The following is a 12,989-nucleotide window of genomic DNA, read 5'->3' as shown; positions in this document are numbered from 1 at the left end:
AATCACTTATTTTTTATATTAAATTATAAATTGTGGCTTTTATACTTTCTACATTAAGTTCTGTAATATTTATATTTTAGCCACCTCGATGTCCGTTTTACTGTTTGAAACTATAAAAATTAATCGGAATCCGAGTGAATATTACAGTTTACTTTTTTCCGTGTAAAAATTTAATAAATAATCTTGCAGTAAAATAGAAAGAATTCAAGAATAGAAAACAATTTTTAACCTTCAAAAAATTCTTAATCAAAAAAATTTTTTTTTATTTCTCTAAATTTTACTTAACTCAAAATTTTGCTTGATTTAAAACAGTGAAATTCTTTAAAATTAAATTTTTCTCTCAAAAAAATATAATTTTAAATTGAATTATTGTTATTATTTTCTTTGAATTCTCATTATTCCTTCGGTACTTTTAGGCATGAAAGAACAACATGGCAATGACTCGGGAGTTAAGTGGCTCGGTGATAGATACACTGTGACAACATAGATAGTGAAAATAAAATAAGCGAAACGAAACGAGAGAAAAGAGAATTACGACAAGTGATACTTTTCCCACACGAACGAAACAAATCAATCTTTACTATATTATATATAAACATACACATCCACATTTATATTTACCTACTTTGTTTACATTCTACAAATTATTTCCATTCCTCAGTAAGTTATTCCGGACAAAAAAAAAAATACATATTTCTACTAATTTGAAATTCTTCCAAGTTTTTTTATTACTGCAATAATTATTATTATTTTTACAATAGAAAAAAAATTAACTTTGAGAAATTTTACTTTGTACGACAGAATTGTCGATTAGAAGATCCTAAAATTTTTGGAGCATCTTAAGCCGATTGAAACGAGGAGTAACCAAGTAAGCAACATGCATTGCGTATATAAGCAACATTATTATATATATATAGATGTATATAGCAAGGACAGCATCGAAAGAGAGTAGACCCAACGACGAATGGATCGTCCATGTTTCCATGGAAACTCAGCGCGATACGCGTTGGTTGGTCCCGCACGGCCTGCCGCCACCCTGATAAGCGGCTTACTCTCGTTCTCTATCTCTGTCTCTTTCTCTTACACACGAAAATACACTTACACATATATACACATCTACATATATACATTACACAGAAGAGGTTTTTTCCTCTTTCTCACATTTTCAACGTCGCCGCCCTCCCGTCCTTTTCAATTCCCTTTAAAATAAAGCGACGCTGCTCTACTACGACCAATGCTCAATGCTTTTCCGACGAACGCTTTCCTAGAACGAATAACTAATGGCCGAAAAATATAAACCTGACTATTAATGAAAGACAATGATATCAGCTTGGATGCCACTCAAAATTATAAAATTGTAATAAATATTTGTTACGAAACAATGTAACTCGATATATTTCTCAGAAAATTTTTAAACTCACGTAATATAAATAGAGGCTTAATTTGTGTAAGGTAAATTGTTTAGTACATGGTAAGGAAGCCGTATTTTGTGTATGGCTTCATTCAATACATTGATTTTACACGCTGATCAATATATAACAGTAAAATGAGAAATTTTTTTAGTGAAAGTATTTTTAATCTTTTAAGGGATGAAAAGTTTTTTTTTTTTTAATTATTATTAAAATTTGTTTTTAATTGAAAAAATAATTATGACACAGAAAGAATTTTAATGTAAAAAAAATTGAATTAACATTCATAGGATTGTATAAATTGAAGAGAATTTTGAACCCGGAAAATTTTGTAGTTTCTGTTTAGTGACACGTACATTAAGTCATGAATTATTGAAAACTACGAATTTTAGGGATGGAAGAATACAATTATGCGTATGTATTGTATATAAATGTTAAGATTACACAGAATTTTAAATTTTCAAAGAACATTTGCAATCTAAAGGTTAAAATATTTTATTTATTCTTTTGAGAATTTTTATTGTGAAAAAATTAAAAGAAAATTTGAAAAACTATAAGCGCAATTTATTGAAAATATTTTTTAACTCGATAAAAAATTTTTTAAAATACTTTCACCGTTAAAAAATTTTTAAAAATACACCCTATGTAAAAATAAAAAAAATTTATTTATTTAAAAAATTACTGACTGAAAAGTTTTAGCCAATTATTGATGATAAAAATTTTGGGACTTACTAAAATTTCTGTTTAATGAATTGGAGTGAAATTATTAAAAAATAAAAACTTACCCTGAGGAAATCCAGCAAGTCCGTGTTCAAGAGGATGTCCATGGGGATGCCCGTGTCCAGCAAGGGCAAACGGCGATAGTCCAGGGTGCCCAGACCCTGGATGCCCATGCGAGTGAGAATGAGGATGAGCTGAAACTCCCATGCCATGATGGGAGTGCGGATGGTATTGCGTGTTTCCAGTTGGGCATTGGGCACCTTGTTTCAAAAGATACCCCGCCATGTAAGCGCTTAAGCAAGCCAGGTTCGTAATAGGCTTCCCGCCTTTTTTTAATTCCTTAGGACAGGGATCTACAGGAGGCGGCTGCCAATATTGATCTTCCGATGGTGTCGTTGAGGGGTCAAACGGCCACGCCGCTGACTGGATGTCCGGTATATTATCTTGCTGATAATACGAATACAGGTCAAGATAGTTCTCCACTTTGATGTACTCCTGCTGAATTACAATTTCAATTAGTTATAATTGTAGACAAATAAATATAAAAAAAAATTATTAGTAATATATTTTAAGCAAATGAATAATTATCAACTGATACTTTGATTGAATTTCAAGAATAAAAAATTCTACAATGAATAAACCGGAAACTCATCCTGGAAAATCAAATACCAAATTTCAATATTGGGGATTTCTTTTTGTTAGAAAATAACTGAACGTGAAATGCGAGAGTGACGTGCTTGGTCTCGTGTCGACGTCGGCTCGGTGACAATCACTGAATTAACATTATTTTTTTTCCATTCTTGACAATAATATAATAATGAGATGAGGGTCCAAGGCGGTGTAACAGAAAGAACCAAAATGAAAAAGTAGAATGATTTTTTGGAAAAATCTAACCGGATAGTGCTGCATGTATGAATATATAGGGTAATATTCCACGCCAAATCGACCAGTTTTTAACTCGACCCCTTTCAATATGGCCGAAATTTTTTTATTCTTTCCTATTCTATAAAAGACATTTTTCAGAATTTTTTCAAATTTTTTACTCAACCAAAAAAAATGGCTTTTTATTTTTGAAATAGCTATAACTTTGTTGAAATTTGACTTATTGAGACATTTTTTTTTTTTTTTCAAATTTTTGTTTTTAAATGCACTTTTTGAAAAAATTATTCAAGCCTACCTTCATGTTTTTTTTATTATTTTTGGAAAAAATCGAAAAACTTTCAATTACTATTTTTGAATTTTTTTATCTTTGAATTAAACTTTGATATTTTCTGCAAATCCTCGAATTTATTCAGAAAGAAGTTTTTTCGATATCTATTTTTTTTTTAGCTTATTTCTCATAATGACATGCTGAAATTTTTTGAGTGTTCAGGGAACTTTAAATAAAAAAAAAAAAAAAAATAATAAAAACAAAAATTAAAAATGGTAATTCAAATAATTTGAGTTTTTTTCGAAAAATCACGTTTGAAAATAAATAATAGATTATAAATAATAAATTCTAATAACGTTAGAACAACTTTTCCTTATTTTTTTTTTCAAAAACTGTATTCACTCGGAGCGACGGTAAAACTAGGTTAAACTTAAATTACTTTTGTTGGGAAATATTTCGGGTCGACGTAATTAGATTATGAATGAGTGATGTTTTAGATCAAAATCACAAACTTATCGAATTACACTTTCATTAAAAATATTTTAAACGCGCACTATTTATTGTAATTTTAGAGAAAAAAATTAAAAAATTTTTTTATACTTTTATCGATTGAACTTTAATGTTGATCATTTATAATGAAGTTGGTAAATTTAATTGGCCATTATAGAAAAAAATATGTGAATGTTAATTTTAACAATGTTTAATGCAAAAATTTGTAACACTTTGATAAGAATATTTTAGATAAAATTACTAAATTTTAGGAATAATTTGAACAATATTTGACATAAAAATTCAATACTTAAACTAGAATTCCCTCCCTCCCCCTCTTCCAATTCAAACCACCTGTTCAAGACACATTTTGGTATTCAAAGTTATAGCTCCAAAACTAAATTTTAGAATTTTTAAACAAACAATGATAAGAAATTAACAATTGAAGAAAAAAATATCTTGATATCAAGCAGAAAAATTCTTAACAACATAAATTTTGCTCCACGAATTTTTCTACTTTATTTAAGATGATGAAACTTCTTAAAATGATGTTTTTCGTCAAAGATTTATTTTCTTAAATCTTTATGCAATAATTTCAATAAATTTTCCAATTTTTTAATCAAGAAACTTAACAAATCAAAAGAAAGAATTTCGAAACATTGTAAGATATATTTTGAATAAGCATTTTTGAAGAAAAAATTTTTTTTCAGTCAAGACAAACGATCCTTGAACCAAAAAGTTATTCTTGATTCATGTAATTTTTCCTTAATTCAATCTTTTACAGTCAACACTCTCTGTATTTGACTCACCCGTACAGGACCATTCTCTGTATTTTACTCGTCCTTGTCCATAAGAGCTGTGTAAAATCATCAAATACAGAGGAAGAATGTGGTCAAATACAGAGAGGTCCAATACAGAGAGCGTCGACTGTAGAAAGATAAAATCAATCGTCAGTCAATCGAAATTAAGTTTTGATTTTCTACCACCAGGGTGACTAACATTCACAATTTTTGAGCATAATCTTTGCTCAAGTATGATCTCATCATATCAGTACACCGCAATGTGTTTCGTGAGCGAACAAATCACGAAACAAAGAGCTTTGTAAAAATATGACCAAATTAAAACTGTCTGAATTTAAAAAGATTCAGTAAATTACACACCTCAAAAATAAATCGCGAAGTCTGAAATCGGCTCTCTATGAATCAGCAAGTCGTAAGCAATGTTTCGTGATAAGTCCGGCCACAACACAATTTTTACCGAAAACAATTGTCGGAACATGTCCTCGGATAGTAAAATCGTATATTACTCGAAATATACGCGCAATTATCGCAAAGTTGTGTTGTACGGTACGAAGTTAAATTAAATTAATCACTATTTTCACACACTTACTTTGTACGCGTTATTTTGTTCCATTACCATCATATTGAATATGATGGTAAGTTATTTTGTTAAAGACAGTCGTTTAAAACGAAGGTACCACGTTAAATATTTCAAGCCACAAAAAACGATGCGCGTGAACGAATAGTCTCTAGCTAACTGATGCAGGTCGTGTTTAGACGACCATACAAATATCTTGAGGCCCTTTTATGTGGACGGACCTACTGTTGATTTCTATAAGTATAGATGTTTCTTTAAGTGTAGTGGGGGGGACTCACACATTTACGCTCACAAATACATTCCTGGAGTAGGAGTATCAAAAAAAAAAACATTTACGTAGGCCCATTATGTAGCAAGTTACACTGGCTATTCTGTTAATTATTGTTGCTATTTTGGGACCCTGACGGCGTCAGAGGGCGCTTCCTTTTGTGATACAGGTGTCCTAGCAGTATACTGCAAAATTTAAGTTAGAATAGATGCACGTGCTTCTACTCACGCTGGAATTGATAATGCTTAAATGTATGGATATATTTATTTTACATAGATGTGTGTGTATGAAATATTATTTATTATTTTTTTTTTGTGGAAATAAAAATAATGATAATAGTTCAAATGAATTTAGCTTATATGCTGATGCTGATAAATTAATAAAATATATATTGATAGATATACGAGGAGAATGGAATGAAAAAAATGAAATAACTTTTGGAATGGCTATAAATGATGTGCGTGTTAGGCCAGTATTAACTCAGAGTTATGCCGACGTTAGTTAGCTACTGTTGAGCGGCATTCGTTAAGGAATTTTTATTTTTATGTATGAATATGTGGGTATTAAGATTGAACGGAATAAATTGAGAAAATTAATATATTTATATTTGGTATTTTATTTCAGATTTGGAGTATGGAAATTATTTTCTTAATTTGGAGTGAGTTTTAATTGATTTTTTTGGTTCAATGTAATTTATTTGTTTATTTTTTTTTTTTTAATTTTGGAGGATTGAGATTTTTTTTAATAGAATTAGGTTGGAGTTAAATTTTTCTCTAAAAAAATTTTTTTTGGAGGTTTCTATAAGTGCGGATAAAAATTATGGATTATGGCATTTATATTAGACTAATCGCTGTTTGCTTTATACTTACAAGCGTATTATGACGGACTTTTGGTAAATTGTGTTATGATTACTTAGTGAAATTTTAGTGTTTTGATTTAAATGTTTGATTTTTTTTTTTTAATGAAATCTATCATGGAAAAAAAATTTAATTTCAAACAACTATTTTTTAACGATCGCTTAGTTTTTTTGGATTTAAATTCTATAAATTTTAATGGAAAATTTATTAATTGATATTTTTAACGAAATAAAGTAATATTTGTTAATTTTGTCTATATTAATTTCGAGAAAATTTTTATTTGTAGAAAATTCATACATAAAATTTTTTTACTATTCAACTTTATTCGTAAAAATTCTCAAATATTTTATAGTTTCATTGGAAATTCAGAAAAAAATTTTCTTTATTTACTTAAAAGAAAAAAAAATAATAATAAACAGTTATTAATTTTTTTAATATTATTTTAGAGAGATATTTCATTTTTAGAACATTTCTCCCTTAAATTTTTTAATAAAAATTCAGTTAAAAAAAAATTTCTTTTACTTTAAAAAAAAAAAGGGAACAATGAAGATAATGACAAATTTTAATAAATTATTTAATTTTCTAACATTAGTAACTTAAGTAATTAAAACCCACTTAACAAGTAATGCTTTGAATAAGTATGGGTTCGTGAGAAGCCTGAAGAAGCATACAAATGTAACATCTGATGATTTTAACACGTTTTGGATCCATATGGAGTAAAAGTAATAAAATTTCGAGTACAGTTTACTCAACTGACGTTTTATCAAGTAGTCGTAGTTAATAAAAAATAAATAGCTTAATCTTTGACTCGAAACAGGATAAAAAATGTATTATCCGAGCTGTTGGTCAGAGCAGGATTAAAAATAAGGCTTTGGGCTCTTGTCTCATCTTAACCCGAAGATCACACCCTAAAAATGTTGGTATAACATAATAATAAGTATAAGTATATGTACGAAGCAAATAAGAGAGCATAAGCGTAAAACAGTCGCGTGCTAAACCGGAAAGGGGAACACGTTAAAAAGCTCGGCTTATCTATCACCAAAAACTTAACATTACTACGTTAAACGGCTAAATAAACTGACTCCTTATATTATTCCAAAGACTTTTCCATATTTAACACTCTGTATGTATGTATGTACATACGATACCTGCATTCTCATACATATGTGTATAGTAGTACTGTACTAAGTATACATATATATAATAAAGTCTAATAATACAGCGCGCTCATCCGGCTTATGTGTATTTTGTGAGTCAAGAAAATAATAACCTCTACACACCAGTTATTATAATACGCCTTACACATTACATCCTTAATACGTATCTATACACTATTAGACGTGCATTAAGCTAATAAATTGGTTACTTACAATACGTATTATCTGTCTTATGTACATAAACAAAGAAAATTAGTTTTCTATTGCGATAGTATGCAATTAAAAATTTTTTTTGCTGATATTTATATTTGAATACACGTAATTAAATTTTTTTATTATAATTGATATAAATTTTTCAATAGTATATTACAACCCGAGGCCAGAAAGTTGGATTTCCTGGCGTATGGGATATGATGGCCGAGGTGTAGCCGAGGCCATCATATCACATACGTCAGGGTATCCAACATTCTGGTCATGGGTTGTATACTATTTTTCTTGCTCTCCAGCCGAAAGTACGTAACCCCGCGGAAGGGGTTTTGCCGGGCGTGAGGGGGGCGCCGCCCGACTTTTGCAAAGCCGAGGCTTTGCTGGTCAGGGCGGGTATAAAAAAAAAAAAAAATAAAAGTTAATAAATTGAAAAAAAAATGTTATTTTAAACTTTACTAACAAATGCTCTGATTAAGAGTGATATCATGCACATAATTTGTCACAAATATTTAAACTCATTCTAATTACAGAATTTATTTTTTTAAGTTGATTAAAAATTAGTTTTTAATTAGTAATCGACGGCTAAGAAAGATTGAAATTAAATTATTACAAGTTTGTAGAGTACATGGATCGTTTTATAAACATTGCTTTACTAACTATCAAAATATAAAAAAAAAAGCAAATAAAATTCACAAAACTGGAGTAAATTGCTGCCAGGAAGAGCGTACTTTCGGCTAGGAGAGCAAGAAAAAATTATTGAATTTAAAATAAATGTAATTGGATATAAAATAAATTGATAAATTTTTCTTTCGTTAAACATAAATTTAAATTAAAAAAAAAAAATTAGCTAACCAAAAAAAAAGTTATAAATTAATAAGATTAATTTTTTAAAGATTCAACATTTTTTTTTTTCAAAATTTTTTTTTTCAAAATTTTTGTTTTTAATCTTCATTAATATTTTTTAAATTAAAAAAAAAATAAAAAATTTCTCTGATTAGCATTTTTGATTTTTTTATATTAAACTTGTTTGCAAACTCTCAAAATGTTTAGAGTAGTCTTTTTTCGATTTCAATTTTTTCTTTCGAATGAAAAAATGAACATATATCAAGATAAATTGGAAAAAGAAATTTTGTAGATCTTGCAGATAGATAAAATAATTTTACCCCCAGGTATTTAACAAAAAAAAAATTAGACCCTAACTCGAAAGTAAAACTTAAAATTCCATTATTTCTAAATAAATAAAGTAAATACTTAGTTTTCTCCTAAGCTCGAGTCCTCTGTAATCCCTAAGCTTAGTAAAAACTCCGGTGTAAAGTCGGCAATAATAAGACTATCCATTGTAATGCAATAATAATTGGATACAATTAATTATATAAACAAAGGAATTTTAGTAATTTTAATAGACTAACATTAGTTTATCTCTCAGTCAATTTAAGCCTCATCCGCCGTAAGCGGATCGAGCACGGGCAAGCCGGCCTTTTAATGGTGCACACGGGATAGCCACCAGTTTCTATCTCTATCACTCTCGCGAGAGGCTAACAAGGAAGCCTATAACAAACATTATCCGCCATAATGCCCCCGTGTAAACATACCTACTCACGTGTGTCTCGATCCACAATCCTTCACTCTCTCGTTTGCCCTCACGCGTCAAACTCGACGCATTTTCAACTCTTTTCATCATTTACATTTATTACACTCAATTCATATTTTTTAACCCTCATTAAATTTACAAAATAAAAAAAACTCCACCAGAAAATTAATTTTACAGAGTCAAAAGTTTGAAAATAAAAGGAAAACATTTTTTTTATAAATTAATTAAGTCCGATTTTAAAGACAAAATTTCTAAATTTGATGAAGAGTAATTAGAGTATGGGTCCAGTTAAATTTTCATAATTGTCTTTTTAAAATTGAATTTCAATAGGTTATGGACCACTTGAAACTTTTTTTAATTTTTTTGATGAAAAAAAAATTCTAGTTAATTTTTTTTCCGTGTAAATTCATTGATAATTACCACACAGTTTCAGAGATATTTATTAATAAGTAATGAAAAATTTACCAGACTTTAACCGAGGAGGGGATACATTAATAAAGCTGTAGCAACAGCGCAAGTTTTGTGAGCCGTGAAAGAAGTATGAGACGCGCACACTGATAGAAAGATTTGTTAATAGTTAAAAATATTTGTTAATATTTAATAAATCATTTATTAGAGACCACTTTTTAGTCCTTAACAAATATTTCATAGTATTTAAAAAGATTTATTAATATTTAATAAATCAATATTGGATTTATTAAATACAAACAACTCATTTTAAATACTAAGAAATATTTGTTTAATACTAAAAAGTGGTCTCTAATAAATGATTTGTTAAATATTAACAAATATTTTTAACTATAAACAAATCCTTGTATCAGTGCATGCACTGACAAATTTGAAAAGTTTAATTTACGTTAGGTGTAATATTATAGTTATTAATTCTATTTATTTAAAAAAAAACTATAATTATTTTATGAAAATAAGTATTTTTTTATGATACTAAAGTTAGCCGACATTTTTAATTTTTTGATTTTTTTTTAATAATTAAATAAGAAAAAAAAAATTTTTTTTTATATTGCATTTACAGTTTTTGAAGCTTTTTTCAAGTGAAATGTTTTTTTATTTTTTTGTAATCATTTTTTCAATAAAAAAAAATTCTAAAAATTTTTAAATGTCGGCTGAATTAATTTTCATTTTTTTTTATATTTATTAAAAATTCAAAAAGTTAACAATTTTAATATAATAATATATATTAATCTTTCATAAGTTATAAAAATAATAGTCAGATGAAATAATAAAAAATACTTAAATTTAATATCAGTTAATACATAAACACAAAAATTTAATTACTTATTTTTCTGAAAAAAACAAAACAATATTGTCAATTATTTTTTTTCTATTTGTTATTTGTATAGTTATTTGCATATGTGCTAAAGATTTCTGTCGTTTTTCAAGGACTTTTTTTTATGAATCGTCTTTTATAAGTCGATTTTTCAGACATTGTTATTATATTTCCGAATAAATGTATGTAAATAAATAAATAAACGCATGTATCAAAACAGAGGTTAGTCTACAGCTAGTCCAAAACACTACAGTATAACCACTATAAAATATCTTAACGCTCACGCAGTGTTGCCAGACTTTTCAAACGATCAGTTTCTCGTTCATGATTGGCTGAAATAAGTATCCATAAGCAGCAAAAAGTTTTAGGCTTGTCAATAATGACTATCCGGTATGTGTACCGTACACTCTAGCATAAACTTTTGACGACGGAAGTGGCGAGGGTAATACCTTAATATCCACAAGTCTTTTGAAAATTTATTTTGATAAAAGCAGGCTAATGTTTATATGTAAAACTTGGCAAAATGACCAGAAAAATGAGGGTACATATCGAGACAATGACACTATTCACACTTTTTATTCATGTCGAAACAAACGACACCAAAATCTTATTTACAAATAAAGTTAACAATGAGCTTTTTTGTTACTATTGAAAAAGATCCTATTATAAATATTACTAGTCCTTTAAAACTTCAATCATCTCAAATTTTGGCACCTGTAAATAGACTGCAATTAAATTTGAATGCGTTAAAAGTGCACCATTGTTGAGCACAAACGATTAATAACTTAAACCAAAACATAGGATTAAATAATTACTTATATTGTTGACGCTAATTTTAAGCCCTTGTCCGATTTTTCAATTAATAAAGAATGAGAATAAAAGCAATAGTTGACTTTTATTGTTACTTATTATTTTTTTCTTAAAGGGTATACTTTTAATTTTAGGGGTATCCTTTTAATTTTTGACGCCGGTAGGAACAATTGTCGAGACATTGTCTGACAACTTGACGCCATAGGTAATCAAGCACGAGCCAGGCTATTGAGAGGACAGAAGGTCATTAGGAAGACAATGGATAAATAAGAATTGAACAATAAATGAAAAGTCTGGTCGAAATAATTTGCAATGTTTGAACATGCAAAACTACTGTATAGAATACTACTACACATAAAAATTATAATGTATTTTAGCATAAGATAATGTATAATCCTATTAGCCGTAAAAGATCTAATCAGGGAGCTTTAATGTTGTCTAGACTAGTCAAGGACTTAAGACGTCTTTACTATTCTTTACATAGTCGATGGTTGTTTCCATGTTGTTTCCATTTATAAAAATGAAAAGAGAAAAAGAGTAAGAAATAGTAATTGCGGGTTTTTCCCAACTAAAAATGCTGGACCTAACATTTTTATCGATGAGGGTCAAGGGCCGTTCAAACTTGTTGCAATGAATAGGATAAAAATTTTAGACTATGTGGGTATATTGTCACTTACTGTTTAAATAAGATATTTGTGCGATAGCATCGGAGTTTAGAGCTCCCAGTAATGTTTAAGAAGCGCTATGTAAGATTGGGAAATTTTTTAGATACTGTGGGGTCTAATGACAGTTTAGGTGCATTTAAAACTAGTTAAGGTGTTAGTGACTATTTTCTAAAAAAAGATTTAGACCTCATTACCATATAGAATTCTAATCTGTATTGTTGCAATTTTTTTTCTTTGTTGTTTCATACTAATTTTGGGAAATTTTTCGTCTTCTTTTTTTTTTAGACGCGACAGCTAAATGACATTCATTGTAAAAAGTCTATGGAATAATTAGATAATTGCTTTGTAATTTTTTGAAGTAGATCTTAATTTTTTTTGGTCGAAGATTTTTATTTGAATTTTGTTACTTAGAAGAATATTTTACTATTGTAAAATATAAAACATTTTTAACTTCCCGCTAAGAAAATCGAAGATTTCAAAAATCGGGAAGTTATTGTTTTCACCCCGTTTTGCAAAAATCGAGTTTTCATCAGATCTCGACGTTTGAAGGTCACAGGAAGCTTCCCTGACTATCCCCGCGAGGTTGTCACGGTGTCTGTATGTATGAGTGTGTGTGTGTGTGTGTGTGTGTGTGTGTGTGTGTGTGTGTGTGTGTGTGTGTGTGAAAGTATGTGAACCGCTTATAACTTTTGAACGGCTTGACCGATTTCATCGCGGTTGGTGCCATTCGAAAGGGCTTGACTAAACTTAGATTTTGAAAACTATTGGACCGATTCAGATCAATAGATTTTGAAAAATCTTAAAAAAACTGAAAAAAAAATTTTTTTCAAATGTGGTTTTTTTGGAATAACTTTTAAACGGCTTAAAGGTTCAATTCCAAAAACTAATCAGCTCTTAACCTCAAAAAACCACGTCGATCGCCACCAGTCCGGTCAAAATCGGTTGATTCGTTCGAGAGATATCGTGTACGATAGAAAACCGAAAAAAGTGTTTTTTCGGAATAA

General features: G+C 28.8%; 1 protein-coding gene across 8 annotated transcripts in view; it reads right to left on the bottom strand.

Moving 5' to 3' along the window:
- The window catches only part of LOC123259706 (homeobox protein OTX2-like), a 62,755-nt gene that overhangs the window by 14,909 nt on the left and 34,857 nt on the right, over positions 1 to 12,989 (bottom strand). The window contains exons 1-3 of one of the 8 annotated variants that reach the window (XM_044720355.1): positions 6,843 to 6,846; positions 5,158 to 5,198; positions 2,195 to 2,627 (exon numbers count right to left, since the gene is read on the bottom strand). In XM_044720355.1, the coding sequence (XP_044576290.1) occupies positions 2,195 to 2,627; positions 5,158 to 5,190 (466 nt within the window). In that variant the 5' untranslated portion in view covers positions 5,191 to 5,198; positions 6,843 to 6,846. The other 7 variants (XM_044720357.1, XM_044720354.1, XM_044720356.1 and 4 more) reach the window with 7 other exon arrangements.

This window comes from Cotesia glomerata, linkage group LG2, assembly GCF_020080835.1.
Source record: "Cotesia glomerata isolate CgM1 linkage group LG2, MPM_Cglom_v2.3, whole genome shotgun sequence".
NCBI lineage: Eukaryota > Metazoa > Arthropoda > Insecta > Hymenoptera > Braconidae > Cotesia > Cotesia glomerata.
Note: the sequence above shows the minus strand (reverse complement) of the source record. Positions and strands in the feature narration are given on the sequence as shown.